Source organism: Salvia hispanica, chromosome 3, assembly GCF_023119035.1.
Source record: "Salvia hispanica cultivar TCC Black 2014 chromosome 3, UniMelb_Shisp_WGS_1.0, whole genome shotgun sequence".
NCBI lineage: Eukaryota > Viridiplantae > Streptophyta > Magnoliopsida > Lamiales > Lamiaceae > Salvia > Salvia hispanica.
This window is the reverse complement of record NC_062967.1, coordinates 14,516,056-14,531,285: the sequence shown is the minus strand read 5'-3', so window position 1 is coordinate 14,531,285 and position 15,230 is coordinate 14,516,056. Positions and strand designations below refer to the sequence as shown.

The following is a 15,230-nucleotide window of genomic DNA, read 5'->3' as shown; positions in this document are numbered from 1 at the left end:
TTTACCCTTTGGAATTCTCCAACCATCATAGACCAAGAATTAGGGGAATCGAACATGGCATGAATAAAAATCCCAACTTGCATTCGAAACCCAATCGCAATTAAAATTAGAGCCGAAATCACGCATCTCCAATCGAAGAGGGGAACCTAAAGATGAGGTAGAGTACTCCGGCAGATATGGCGGCGGCGATTACGAGGAGCGCGAGTGTGGAGAGGGTGAAGCAACGGCGGCAGCAGCTCCTCTCGCTCTTTCCACGGCGTGTGAGGGCTTCGAACTTCCTGGCATTCTCTGGCGGCCGATAGTGGCGGCTCTTTCTTTCTTGAGTGAGAAGTGATTGGGAATGAAGAACAGTAAATTTGAAGTCATTAAAAAGAGGGGTAGTTTAGGCATGGGCTTTTTGGTTTCAGCTCTTCCCCATTTCAACCAAACGACGGAAATGGGCTAAACATTTTACTTGGGTTCAACCAAACAGCCTACAATTCAGTCCATAAACTCATGAAAACCCATTTACCATAAACTCATGTTAATTATTTTCTTCACTACCAGACGAGCCCTAAATGTTAATTTATATAAATAGCTGGATAAATGAGATAATTAAGTAAAATGGATAAATAAAATAAAAAGATTAGGTAAAATACAGTTTACAATGTTTATTAAAAATGAATATATAGAGTTTAATGGTGCTATGTAAATTCATAAACTTTTGCCAAATTTTGATTTTGCATAAACTTAAAAAGAATCGCATTTAAGTTATTGAAGAATTCATTTAATATGATTTTGCAATCGATGAAGATTTCAGAAAGCAAATCGTGGAGAAGAACAGTCTCTCTCTCTACTTCGTCGCGATTGCAGACTGCCACAATAATCAAGGTTGCATTTGAATACCGCGGACTCCAAATTTCCTTCTAAATTGATTTAATTTCCATTAAAACTGCAAAAGTTTAATTTTTTATTCGTTTATTTACAAGAATTATGAAAAAGGAAAATGAGAAACAATATTGCATACTAATGTTAAGAGAGGTTTAGGGCTACGAAAACTATAACATTAAATCAATTTAAAATTAAAACAATGCAAATATTTAATTACCATGCTTTTGGATCTTTGTTACAGAAGAAAATCACACTTTTAGAAATACTCATATATAACACATTTAATCGATTGATGCATAATTTGAAAATAGAACTTCGATCATTTTACTATTTGAATAAATAATGGGAAAGAATCAAGTTAGAAAGAAAAAATCCTATAACAAAACTTATGGCAACAAAGTTTATGAATAAAATGTAGTGCATAATGTAGTGTGAGAGGAAATAATGGGGAAAGGATCCTCTGCTGTTTAAGAAAACACAGCACAATATGCTGTGCATTAAACGCACAGGAAATAGAATGAAACGGCAGACATAACTTATTTTCATTTTCAACCCCTTTTCCCTTTTATTTATGCTTTTGGCTAATATTAATACAAATTGCATTCCAACCCCCATGGCTCACTATACAGAGGTAACAGAGCCACTGCCTCTTTCATACTCCGCATAATACACGTATCATTTTTTTACAAAAAATTGTTTTTTTTATCACTAATTACTAAAAATTGATACTATGTTTTATTGATATATTTATAAAATATGTTGTAATATAGTATAAAATATATTATAAAATACTAATAATTATTAGTAATTTTTACGTTGAATACTTCTTTATACAATACTTCTAATATAATAATCTCGTCCTACAATAATTGTCATTTTTTTCCATTTTGATCGTCCCACAATAATTGAAACACTTTCATTTTACCATAAATAGTAAATATGTCTCACATTAACTCACTTCACTCACATTTTATTATAAAATCAATATTATAAAATGGATCTCACATTCCACTAATTTTTATAATCAACTTTTCTTTATATTTCTTAAAACGCGTATTCACAACAAGAGTGACAATTATTGTGGAACGGAAGTAGTAATATTTTAGACATAATAGAAATACATACTAAGTTTTATAAGTAATTATTAAAAACCAAGTGTTATTGTGGAGTAAGTACCATAAAAGAAGCACCACAAAAGAAAAAAAATATTCTCTTATAAGTTACAAAAATAACATCCAGAATATTAATAATAAATATTTATATTAGTAGTATTTACTTATATGTCAAGTTGATTTTTACAAATTAGAATACAATGACTTCTATACTAAAAATAGACTAGTATAAGTAGGATTCTAGTGAAATAATAGATTATTAGTTAAATTTTATCACTATAATTTACTAGTTATTTACACTTAAATAACTCATCACGTAAAAATCATCTTATTTAATTTTCTAAAAAAGTAAAATCAAGTTGATGTATAGATTTGTACTCCTTAACAGAAATTTTAATTATTGATTATCATGTTGAATAATATTTCTATAAAATAATAGAAGTATGTATTATTGTTATGATATACACTTTGTTTTATTACAATTCTAACACGTTTTTATAATATATAAAAATAAAACAAATCAGTTTTTAGTAACTAATTATAAGAAAATTGAAATAAACTTTTATTAAAATATTACTCCTACATACGTGTATTAATGAAAGAGATATGATTATTGGCTTTGTTACCTCTGTATGGTGGGCCATGGGGTTGGAATGCAATTTGTATTAATATTAGCCAAAAGCCTAATAAAAGGGAAAAGGGGTTGAAAATGAAAATAACTTATGTCTGTCGTTTCATTCCATTTCCTCTGCGTTTAATGCACAGCATATTGTGCTGTTTTTTTTTAAACAGCAGAGGATCCGTTCCCGAAATAATGAGAGTTTATAAGTATCGGACATTGGTGTTGCCCAACAATATTTGCTTTCTAATTTGATGAGTGATCATAAAAATAATAATAATAATAATGTGGTGGTGGTGGTGGTGGTGGTGGTGGTGGTGGTGGTGGTGGTGGTGGTGGTGGTGGTGGTGGTGGTGGTGGTGGTGGTGGTGGTGGTGGTGGTGGTGGTGGTGGTGGTGGTGGTGGTGGTGGTGGTGGTGGTGGTGGTGATGATGATGATGATGATGATGATGATGATGATGATTAATCTCATATAGTGTGAATTTATTTGTTGTACTTATTAGTTAACAAACTCTTGGCATGACAATTTATGTACGATATAACTATACACTATCAAAGAAATAAATGTTTTAAATGGACTTGGAATCGTTAAATGGAGTAGTACTATATAGTAGTATAACATTAACATATGGCTATAGCAACGAAATTTATAAGAATCATTACTAAATACTTCATTCGTTCCATAAAAATAGGCATTCTTTTTATTTTACCTAGTCCCATAAAAATCGTTCATTTCTATTTTGTGTAATTTTTTTGAAGAATGAGATGTATTTCATTCTCCACTAATACTAGTACAACCAATTTTTCTTTTCATCTCTCTCATACATTACTAATTGTGCATTTAAAAATCTGTATCATTTCAAAAGTGTATTATTATTGGATGAATGGAGTATATAACAAGAGAATAACTTAATCACTCTAAATAAAAAACAAGTCCATGCATATAAAACATACTCCCTTTGTTTCATAGTAATTCTAATATGCCTTAATATAAATCACAATTTAACAAGTAAAATTATTTAATTTAGCATAACGCGATGTTGTTTCATTGCCTAAAATGTAACGTTTTTTAAAATGATATTTGATTGCACTATGTAAATAAGTCATCAATCTACGTTAATCTTAATTGGTGGAGAAATCAAAACAACTCAATAGTTTCGTAAGAATTATAAAGCTATTATATAAAAAACCAATTTAGCGAAAATTTAGAAACTTAGAGGAGTTACGCATAAAACATTTATTTCTTAGACAGTTTGTTTTAGTAGAACATCATATTTAATGCATGCATAGGATTTAATTCAACTCATAATATTGAATGCAACATTCTCATGTAACCTTCATCTATGTACTATAAAAGCTTCCAATAGTTAGGCATCTATCTCAACAAACCACTCCAATAAAATCCAATCATGGTTTCTAAATCAGAGACTATGATCAAGATTATGCTTTTTATTGTAGTCAATGCAACATTGTTCCTCAATTCAACCGGAGAAGGACTCAAATGTTATAGAAATGTGACACAAGACTGTCAAAACGAAGCTTTCGAAGCTCTATGTCAAGATACTTTTGCAAATGTTGGACTTAGCAACGATTGTTGTGATCAACTTTATAATAAAACTGAAAGGTTTTGTGTGAGTGGAAGTGTGATTGATGAAGCTGTGCGTCGCTGCAACTCGTCCCGAGTTACAATTGAGAACAGGAATGAGCGAATTTATAATTATTGTATATTTATTGCGCTGAAAAATGGTCAATAAATGGTGGCATATTAATTTCTTTCTTATTTAATAATAGAAATTCGATGTTAATTACAACAATTTAGTCGCATCAGTTATGTCATAGCAATATACAACTCATTATTTATTACTAGTATTAATACTTTATTAACATATGTGTCTTACTTTGAACTCTTCTATTTCTAATACTAGGACGGACCAAGTGGTCAACCCGAGTTGAAGTGACATTTATTTATGGATAAATTTGTTTATACGAATATATAATTATTAAGAGAAATATATAAGTCAAAGTAAATTAATAAAATTATTTGTTTGCTTTGATTTTGGTGGCGAGATGGGTGGAGTCATCGTCGGGAGAGGTAGTGAGGTTAAAATTTTGAGGGGCGGAGACGAGTCGGTAGGAATGTCCTCGTGTGTTGTGAGAGAATTTATGTGGATTAAGTGAATGAATAGCATTATGGTGATTGTTGTGGCGATTTACACACAACTACCGAAATCGTGAGCGGTGTTGTGCCTGAGCGGGCTCACCATTAGCATGAGCTTGTCAGGTTACCTCATACTCCGATCAAGGGGAACGTAGGCTCCAGCTACGAGGAGGTGGCAGTACAGTTGAGGATCATCGATATGGCGTTATACCTAAAAATCATGCGAACAATTTAATATGATTATTATTATTTTTTTGTTTAAAATTTTATATGATTTATCTATAGTGTAATCAGGTGATCAAATCTTAAAACAATATTTTGCTTATTAAAAATTTTGAAAGAGTAATTAATTTAACACAATATGTGTGATTTGCATTAATTCACTACAAAAAAGGCGTTGTTTACTACCAAATATTTTCTAGCACAAGGCTGTGCTCGCAAAATTCAAAATATTTTTAACTATTTTTCGAAATATTGAGTTGTGAGCAACTAATCTAGCAAATTTAATATTGATGTCGGTGTCCCATCTGTTCATAAATTTATATTCGTCATGAGTGAAAAAATTAATTTTCTATAGCTACAAAAGTTTTTGTATTCTTTTATTGCATTCAGAGTAATTTTTTTTTTTAGAAATCGAGGTATATATATATATATATATATTAAAAGATATCGTGATCAGAGTAACAATGCAAAGATAGAAGAAAGATAATTAATTGATGGATACTTTCGAATAGTGATACAATTATAGGATTTTCTGTTAATGAAGAGAAGAATGTGTGACAGAAAGTAATAATCAAATCTACTAGCATATAAAAAAAGACCGAAATTAATCTAAATTAATTAAATATAATCTGATTAATAGTATGAATAGAGATCAATAGGTGTTCCTGTTTTTATAATGCATGAAGACGCTAGTGACTCTCTTTCATAAATAAATAGACAGAGCCGAGACGAGGAGCAAGAAGCTGAGCTCAATTTCGAAATAACCGAGTATAAAATTATAGTATTAAGAGGATTGGAGATGCATAAGAGCATCCACGATGCAAATAGGCCAGCCACTCTCTCTCCCTGCCACGTCAGCAACACTAAAAATCCACCTGCCACATCAGATTTAGGCCAGCCATAGGCCAACCGCAATAAAATTAATTAAAAAAATACTACATTTACGAAATTAAAATTACGATTAAATTACGGAATTAAATTTACGAGACATATACGGAAAAATTCATTAATTGCATTAAAAAAGGTACATAGATAAAAAAAAATTAAATAATAAAGAAAAAACTATCGCCGTGCAGTCCTCCGTGCCCACGACTCTTCAATTATATCCTTTTGGAGTTGAATATGAGCATCCACTTGGCGCATGTCGGCATATTCCTTGAGGCGGCCGACTTCATCGAGAGGTACCCCACGTCGTACGCTAGGGGTGGCCGTTCCGTGGCTTGGACCGGCTTCATCGTCATTGGCCCAACTAGTCGGTTGTACGCCTTCGTCTTCGACGATCATGTTGTGCATGATAATGCAGGCGTACATTATTTGGGAAACGCATTGGACATACCACAAACGCGTTGGACCCTTAATTGCCGCCCATCGAGACCGGAGCACACCAAATGTGCGCTCCACGTCCTTGCGCGCCGACTCTGTCGTTCCGCAAAGTAGGCCTTCCTTTCATCACTTGCGTGCCTGATCGTCTTCACAAAGACAGGCCACCTAGGGTATATCCCATCTGCCAAGTAGTAGCTCATATCATGCCGGTTGTCGTTGGCCACAAATGAGACGGCTGGACCGATGCCCTGACACTTCTCGTTGAAGAGGGGCGACGAGTTCGGGACGTTGAGGTCGTTGTTCGACCAGGCTACCCCAAAATACGCATGCCAGATCCACAGCCGGTAATCGGCTACGGCCTTGAGGATCATCGTGGGATTCTTTGACTTGTAGCCGGTCGTGTAGGCCCCCTTCCAGCAGTCGGACAGTTCTTCCACTCCCAATGCATACAATCTATCTTGCCTAACATCCCGGGGAACCCATGCTGCTCCCCGTGCATCCGCATCAAATTCCGACAATCTTGGGGAGTAGGGCTTCGAAGGTACTCCTCACCGAAAATGTTTATCACGCCACTGATAGAAAAACTTCAGACATTCCAGAGCAGTCGTCTCACCGATGTGGAGGTACTCATTCCACATGTCTGCCGCGCCTCCGTAAGCCAACTGCCTGATTGCCGCCGTGCACTTTTGAATAGGGGTGTGGCCGGGTCTGCCAACCGCATCGTGCTTGAAGCGGAAATACGGATATCGACGCTCCAAAGCGTCAACGATACGCATAAACAACTCCCTGCGCATTCTAAAACGCCGCCTGAACATGGTTGCGGGAAATCGCGGGTTCTCTGAAAAGTAGTCGTCATATAGCCGCTGATGTGCAGCTACGTGATCCCAATCAATCACTGCTCGGCGGTGGACAACCCGTGGAGGGCGAGGTATCGCCTGCTGTTCCACCCTACGCATGTACCGCTCCATCTCGCGGTTCATGTAGGCCTCCATAGCCTCGTTCATCCTCCTGTTCGTACTCCTCGGCATCCCCACCACTACAACCACTGCTACCACCCGCGTTACTCATCGCTCGATGATGCTCTTGTACGAAATTTAGAGAGAGAGAAAACTCGTTAAAACAAGTGGTGCAAATGAAAATGAAACTAAAATCGCGTTTATATAGGTTTTCAAAAAAAAAACAAAAAAAAAACGAAAAAGGGCGCTGGCCGATCGGCACGCCACAATGACGGCCAGCGCCAGACGATCGGCTAGCCCACGCCGGTTTTATCACCGATTTCGGGCTGGCCTGCTGCAATGGTTCGGCTAACCGACCGGCTAGCGACGCGAATCGGCTAGCCGGCATTGTGAATGCTCTAAAACATGAGGTAGAGTGTTAGGGCAGGGCAAGGCCTATTTGATTTCTAATATTTCTGTATGATTTCAATTATACACCATTTATTGCTAAAACATAGTATTGCTAACTTTATGAAAAAGCGTTAATATTTATTGAATATGTGAGAGATTATAATTTTTTTTAACAATTAATAATACTTATAAATGAATAGTACCATTAAGAGCATTTACAACTGAGGTAGGGAGGGGGAGCGGTAATGTGCGTCTCCATAATTTTGCGATGCGTGAAGAATGAATCCACGCTAACCTCCAAATTGACTTGATCGAAGAAATTTGGATACGAACCAACATTTTCCAAAGTTGCAAATAAAAAATTTGAGACATTATTTCAACCTCGCTAAAACAACTTTAATTTTATACGTAAATTATAAATAATTAAACGGTTAAACCTAACTCAAATATTAAAATCACCAACAAACAATCACGACTCACGAGATTACAGAATCAATATGCAGAAAGCGATGGACGAATCATTTATCATCCTCTCCGGATTAAAGAAACAGTGACGTTGATGAACTTCATCTCTTCCTTGGACATGCAGTCGGTGAGGCATCTCTCGTACTTTCCGAACAGCTCATCGATTATCGTCTCCCCAAAGTGCTCCACCAGCATCGGCTCCGCCACCGATCTCATGCATTTCGCCACATCCTCCCCGCCACAGCTGCTGCCGCAGTCGGCCCATCTGATCTCCGAGGTCTCGAGGCGGCTGATGGCGAAGGAGCCCTCCATTTCCACGCTCCTCTTCACCTCAGCCGGCGATGGCATGTATTGAGGGATGTTGAATGAATGGAGCTTCTCTTCCTCGATGCCTCCCTCCGACACCATTTCCTTGAGAGACAGAGCTAAGAGTTCCCAAATATAGCAACACTCTTTACTCGCCGCGTTGTCGCTCCTCCGCCCAAGAATAGTAAGCACCATTGCTCCGCCTCCCACAACTTCCTCTGACCGCCATTTCAAGAATGTGTCGAAATCTACCCGGAATTGGTTGTAGTATGCGTTTATCACCAGCACCGGGCTTCTGCTTCCGATGTATATTTCCTCCTTGTTACATTTCTCCATCCCTTCAGGCACCTTCACCAACTAAATTTATCAATTAATACTCCATCCGTACACTATTAATTGTCACAAGTTAACACGCCTTTAATTTTAAAAGTAAATAAAAGTAAGTGGAAAAAGTACTGAAAAATAATTCTATATAATTTTATAGTACTAGTAAAATATGAGCACAGAGAATTAGTGGAATGTATCAATGGTCTATTATAACAAAAAATAGTAAAAAGTGTGACAACTGGTGACGAATGAACTGAAAAGGAACTTATGACACGTAGTGATAGACAGTACTAATATTCAATTACGAATTTTGGGAAGTATTAATGAAGAGTATATACCTTGGAGAGCCACATGAGGCTGTAAGAAGAGTGCACAAAATGGAGGCTGTTGGCGGCGAAAAGGCGGCCGTAAAACGACCCAGGAACACCGTAGACGAAACAAGGTGCCAAATTAGATCCCATTTGTTTGTTGAGCTGAGATCTGAACTGCGGCAGAAAGGAGTGGAAGATTGAGTTGAAATCGTTTCCCGGGAGATCATTCAAGAGTATCTGAAATTCCGGCAGCTGAAGGCCGTGGCTCCGGCTCAACTGGTGAACAGTGCTGATGAGCTCCGCCGCCACCACCAAAGAGTTTGGCCCGGACGAACAGCCCAGCTCGGCTATGCAGAAGCGGTTCGAGATCGCGTCGACGCTGCTGTAAACTTGCGTTATTGCTTCCTCTATTATCGGCTTGGTCATCGAAATCACCTTTCTCTGTCACAAATAAACACAAAATTGATGGTCTTTAAATTTTCAATATAAATGCATTAGTTAAAATAAAAACAAAGTGTAAGAGTTGTGTATACATGAACAAGAGAGTTGTTGGCATAACTAGTTTCTCCAAGACCTCCGTTCATGCAAAGTACTTGAACTACTTCCATATTAATTTGTGTGTGTGTGTGTTTTTGTTGTATGTGAGTAAAGAAGAAGGGGTGATAAATCCTATTTATAACAGTTCTAGTGGAGGAAGGGGGGCTGAACCACACGTACAATGTGTTTTGAGTGGTCCTAGCGAGTACTATTATTTTATACAGACAAACTGATTTTATTCTAGTTTATGTTTGAGGAATCAGTATTACACATGCCTCAATCCTGGTTGGTGATATTTTACAACACAATTTTCAATATGACTTTAAGGATCTGTATTACACATGCCTCAGTATTAATTTATAGTACCATACATATAGTTTATACTAATGAATTGATAATTTTGAAATAAGTAATAATTTTAATACTCATATTTTGTAGTGATGATAGACCTTTTGCATCATGATTGCAGAGCTTGAAAATCGCATGGGTTGGATTGTTACAGGGGTCGACCTGATACAATCTAATCCGTTTAAGTCAAATCCGAACACGATCTGTTAAGAGAATCCTCAATCCGAACACAAACTTGGCCTGATATATTCAAACCCAAACACAATCTGCACACGGCATGAATCCGTTAGTTACACAATCCTATTCAGGTTGCCACGACATATAACAGTATAATAAAAATACAAACCCATCCAGGGACGAAACCAGAAACTTGAATAAGCCGGTGCTAAAATTATAAAAAAATTTACTATATATAGTACTCCCTCCGTCCCACAAAAGATGTAACACTTGTGGGACGACACGAGAATTTATGAGGTTTTGTTTTGTGTGTTAAAAGAGAGAAAAAATATAATTTTTATATTCATGTGAAAGATAACTTTTTCTAAAAAGGAAAATGTGACATCTTTTGTGGGATAAACTAAAAAGGAAAGTGTGACATCTTTTATAGGACGGGAGGAGTAATATCTAAAAGTATGGAGCATTTTATTATCCTTAGCTTCTTTATTTATTTTACATATTAATGAAAACACAAATACATAATCAATTCAAATGCAAAATATATTAGCTCAGATTATAAATTTAGTAGTTTTTGGTCAGTTTTATAATGTTTAAAATCAAAATATTAAATAACAATTTTCTATTATTTTTATATATTAAAATAAATAAATATGTATTCTAATAAAAAATATGTATTCTAATAATATGTTAAAATCATGTTTTATATATTACTTTCAATAAATTAACTACTAGATTTTAACTTAATTTTAAAATGGATTACATAAATTATGATATTATGACGATATGCAAAATATTATTTTCAAAATAAATTCAGTAACAGACTATAAATGCAAGAAAATAAGCCTACATTATTATTCCTCAAATAAAAAGAATGTAAATTCTAGTATTATCATTATTTATAATAGTAATAATGTTAATGTATTTCCAAATCTCTCGATAAGAATTACTCCTATAATTATGCATTCCCAATACAACTTAGACGCAGAAAAATAAAATAAATTAATAGTGGACTGGACCCCACACAATTGTAAATTAAACAATCATAATTAATTCTTTTCCCTTTCCCCTTCCTCATTTCCACCCTTCCTTCTTTCTGTAGAAGAAAACGCAAAAAATATACTGCCATGGTTGAAGTACGGGGATCAGCACCGGCCAAGCCCCCGCTGGAGCGGCTTGGCCCTTGCTAGGTCCGTCCCTGAACCCGTCACAATAACCACTCCATAACGACAACATAAACCCTACAAAATAACCACGATAACGACATGAAATGATTCATGCAAGTTGCGATTGTGACTGTACCCTTGACAACGTGATAGTTGAGTTTGTGGTGGTAAAGACCATGTATGAAATAATACGCCGTATGAAAAATGGGAAAAATGAGAAATAAGGATTTAAAATAATTAAGATAATGATATCAATTATTAACAAGTTGCCCAAATCCGATCATAAACAACAAGTTGTGCCGTTTGTTAACTCTAAATACACTTTCTAATTTTGTTTGAACCACAGATCTCCCTACCAATACAATAAGTTGTATGTTTGGTATCCCTAAATGGAAATACCACGTAAAGAATGAATTTATAATGGTGTGTTTGTTACTTCAATTAAAATGGCTATAACCACTAGTAGTTAGCTTTTCTATCTGTAGCTAATTAATTACTTTTGAAGCAATAAAGAGTTTGAAGAATTATTGCCAATTTGGTTTGGACAAGATCATATCAACTCCCATACAGACAGGATAATTAATTCGAGTTTGGCTATTTTAGAAAATCTTTTATATCTCCAATTTTAAACCTTGCATTAGTCCACCGTCCATGGTTTGAAAACTGAAAGTAAACATTGAAATTTGCGATTCCAGTTACGGCTTGGTTTGGTGTAGCATTGGATCACTCACCTTCTTTAAATGCCTTATAAATGGAGAGAGTTACTAATATGATTTTCAATTGTCAAAATTCTCATTTTACGAAAGTTTTACAGAAGTTTTACGGAGTATGTTTTTTTACGATATCTATCATTTAATATATTTTATTTTTTGAATGTTATTCACATTTTAAGAATGGATATTTATAAACCAACCAACTAATATAGTACTCCCTCCGTCCATAATAAGAGTCGTATTTTGCCCTTTTTGTTCGTCTTACAATAGAGTCCTATTTCACTTTTAACTATAAATGGTAAGTAGGTTTTGTATTCCACCAACTTATTACACTTAAATTTTATTACTATAAAACTAGTGTATATACAAGTGAGACTCATATTTCATTAATTCTAATTTAAACTATAAATAGTATAAGGAGTATTTCTTAAAACTCGTGTCATAATCAAATAGGACTCCTATTGCAAAATGAAAGGAGTAATATATTTTAACTTGAAATAAAAAAATATAGCTAGGCTTCTGTTGAAAATTGATGGCAAATGGGCGATTACATAAAATATTTGAGCACTATCTTATCTGTAAATTAATTATTTTTAAAATTAATTATTGAAATATCATCATGCATGTGGCTGGTCATATTATAGCCACGAAACATTACTAACTAAAAGGGCCTGGGAGGTTATATTACGACCATATAGCAAAGTACTTACTAACTAATGCTTCCTTCGTTCCTTAAAAAAAATCTAGTTTTATTATTTTAGATTGTTCTTTAAAATTAAATAATTTAAATATAAAAAAGTTTTTAATCAATTACACACTATTAATAACGTGAATTCCACGATCTACTAACACTAATTTCACTATCTTTCCTTCTCTCTTTACATTTTCAATCTCTCTCTTATTTTTCAATTACTCCCTTCCGTCCGCCATTAGGGGTCACATTTATTAATGGCACGAATTTTAAAAATATTAAGGAAAGTGGATAGAAAAAAGTTAGTGGAATAGAAGTCTCACTTGTATATATTAGGAAATGCGAGTGGAATGAGTTAATGGAACGTGAAACCCTATTACCATTTTTAGTAAAAAAGTGAACCGGGACTCCTATTTGCGGACAGACTAAAATGTAAAAACGGGACTCCTATTCACGGAGGGAGGGAGTACAAATTAAAATTCGCACAATATACAAAATACTCCATTTGTCCGTGAATAAGAGTCCGATTTTCCGTTTTGATCCGTCCACGAATAGGAGTCCCGGTTCATAATTACCATAAATGATAAAAAAGCCACACATTCCACCAACTCATTCTACTTAAATATCATTTAAAATTTAAAACTAATACTCATATACAAGTGAGACTCATATTTCACTAATTTTTTCCACCTATTCTTCTTAATATTTCTTAATACTCATGTCGAAAAGAATTGAAACTCCAATTCGCGAATGCATGGAGTATATAACTTTATCTATTTGTTTGGGATTTAATTATTTAAAAGGTATCAATCAGGTAAGACAGTCTGTCACAAAAAGTTGTAGAAATCGAGGTGTATCAATGATATGTTAAATGATACGGAGTAGTATCCAAAGGTGATCACAAAAATAATTGATATGGAGTAGTATTCCAATATAAAAACTCTCTCTTCCTATAAATAATGACATTTGAGATGGTACGAACAATAATACATACTCCCTTTGTTCACAAAAATTTGTCTCAGTTTTCCATTTTCGTCCATCCTCTAAAATTTATCTCATTTCACTTTTATCATTTTTAGTGGTGGACCCCATATTCCACTAACTCATTCCTACTCACATTATATTATAAAACTAATATATAAAAGTAGGACCCACAATCCACTAACTTTTTCAACTCACTTTCCATTACAATTCTTAAAAACCGTGCCCGGTCAAACCGGGACGAATTTTCGTAGACGGAGGGAGTAATTGATAAATTAAGTAAGATGAGATACAAGATATTTAGTTAAAATAGTGTTAACAAATAAAGTTTCTCATTATTAATAGTGTTTAATAGATGTGTCATAGTGGTATAAGATGTAAATAAATTAATGCATATGAGGAATGTGTTGCTAAGAATTTTACAGATTAAAATAAATTATTTTTATGAGACGGATAAAAAAGAAAAGTATCCCTAATTTTATAAGATGAACGTAGTACTACATAAATTGAAGTTAAAAGTAGTGGGATAGATTTATTAATATGACAACACTCTTTATTGTAACAATATACCACCCTTTTAGGTTGTTAGATCTAAAGATCGTGTGATTCTCAAGCTGCCACGGCAGCCTATTTGAAGGGCAAAATTGGTATTCTCTATTTTCAGTCTGTTACCAGATTGCAGCCGTGACTTTATGAATATTGCAATGTTACTCTATGAATATTGCAGTATTAACAAGTACTAGTATTTGCATTTACATATTACTAAATCCGTTCCTGATTAAAATTTTTGGGAGTTGACTAGTATACTCACGCCTAGAATATCTAACACATAAGACTACAATTCGAACTCTATTTCATCAATTCAATCCTAAGCGTCCATCTTATAGATCCAAATGCTAAGATTAGTGTTACGGTGTCACTTAAACATGGTGTTACCCTAGTGCTCACCTAAAAGTAGTTGTAGTACTTCCTCCGTTTTAAGAAAGATGACTCATTTATTGGGCGGTACGAGATTTTATGTAGTTTCATTTTATGTGTTGAGTGGAGAGAATAAATAAAGTAGAGATGTGGTATTTTCATTTTATATAATGAGTCATCTTAGTTGTAACAACTAAAAAAGAAAAGTGGATCTTCTTTGTCGTGACGAAGGAAGTAGTATATTTCTAGACTCATAAGACATCATTGTGGTGGAAATATATAGATTTGCATCGGAACGTAAACAATCATAATAATTATTTGTAATTATTCTTTCTTCAAGTCAAGTCATTCTAAAATTACTAATGGTAACTAATCATTTTACTACTCATGTTTACGTAATTATTAAATGCTACCTACTTCTACGTGATTTAGATAATGACTAAATGTATTATTCTTATAAATTTTTAATTCAACATTAAACATCTTATTTAATTTTTATTATTTTTGATAAATAGAATTTACGTCTATTAAATTATTTCATTTTAAATTTGAACTCAATTTCATAAATTTTTCTTTTTATTTTTAAAACGTGATTGATCAAAGTGGGAGACTAAGGGATTGATTAGCGAGAACTTGCTGGATA

At 34.3% G+C, this 15,230-nt stretch overlaps 1 protein-coding gene across 2 annotated transcripts; it reads right to left on the bottom strand.

The window, feature by feature from the left end:
• Window positions 1-8,093: 8,093 nt before the first annotated feature.
• LOC125216888 (S-adenosyl-L-methionine:benzoic acid/salicylic acid carboxyl methyltransferase 3-like) lies at window positions 8,094-9,680 on the bottom strand. 2 transcript variants are annotated; one of them, XM_048118672.1, is made up of 3 exons: window positions 9,593-9,680; window positions 9,087-9,500; window positions 8,094-8,778 (listed from the first exon to the last, which is right to left on the bottom strand). In XM_048118672.1, exons 1-3 carry the CDS (start codon window positions 9,665-9,667, stop codon window positions 8,176-8,178), a joined length of 1,092 nt encoding a protein of 363 aa, XP_047974629.1. In that variant the 5' UTR covers window positions 9,668-9,680; the 3' UTR covers window positions 8,094-8,175. The 2 variants fall into 2 exon arrangements, with proteins under 2 accessions (XP_047974629.1, XP_047974630.1); XM_048118673.1 differs by having other exon boundaries at window positions 8,094-8,769.
• Window positions 9,681-15,230: the final 5,550 nt, after the last annotated feature.

Bases quoted from the DNA above. Each gene is read 5' to 3' on its own strand.
- LOC125216888 (XM_048118672.1), bottom strand. From the start codon at position 9,667: ATGGAAGTAGTTCAAGTACTTTGCATGAACGGAGGTCTTGGAGAAACT. The intron at 9,501-9,592 runs GTATACACAACT...TATTTGTGACAG, and splicing joins CCAACAACTCTCTTGTTCAT to AGAAAGGTGATTTCGATGAC. The intron at 8,779-9,086 runs GTATATACTCTT...TGATAAATTTAG, and splicing joins GCCTCATGTGGCTCTCCAAG to TTGGTGAAGGTGCCTGAAGG.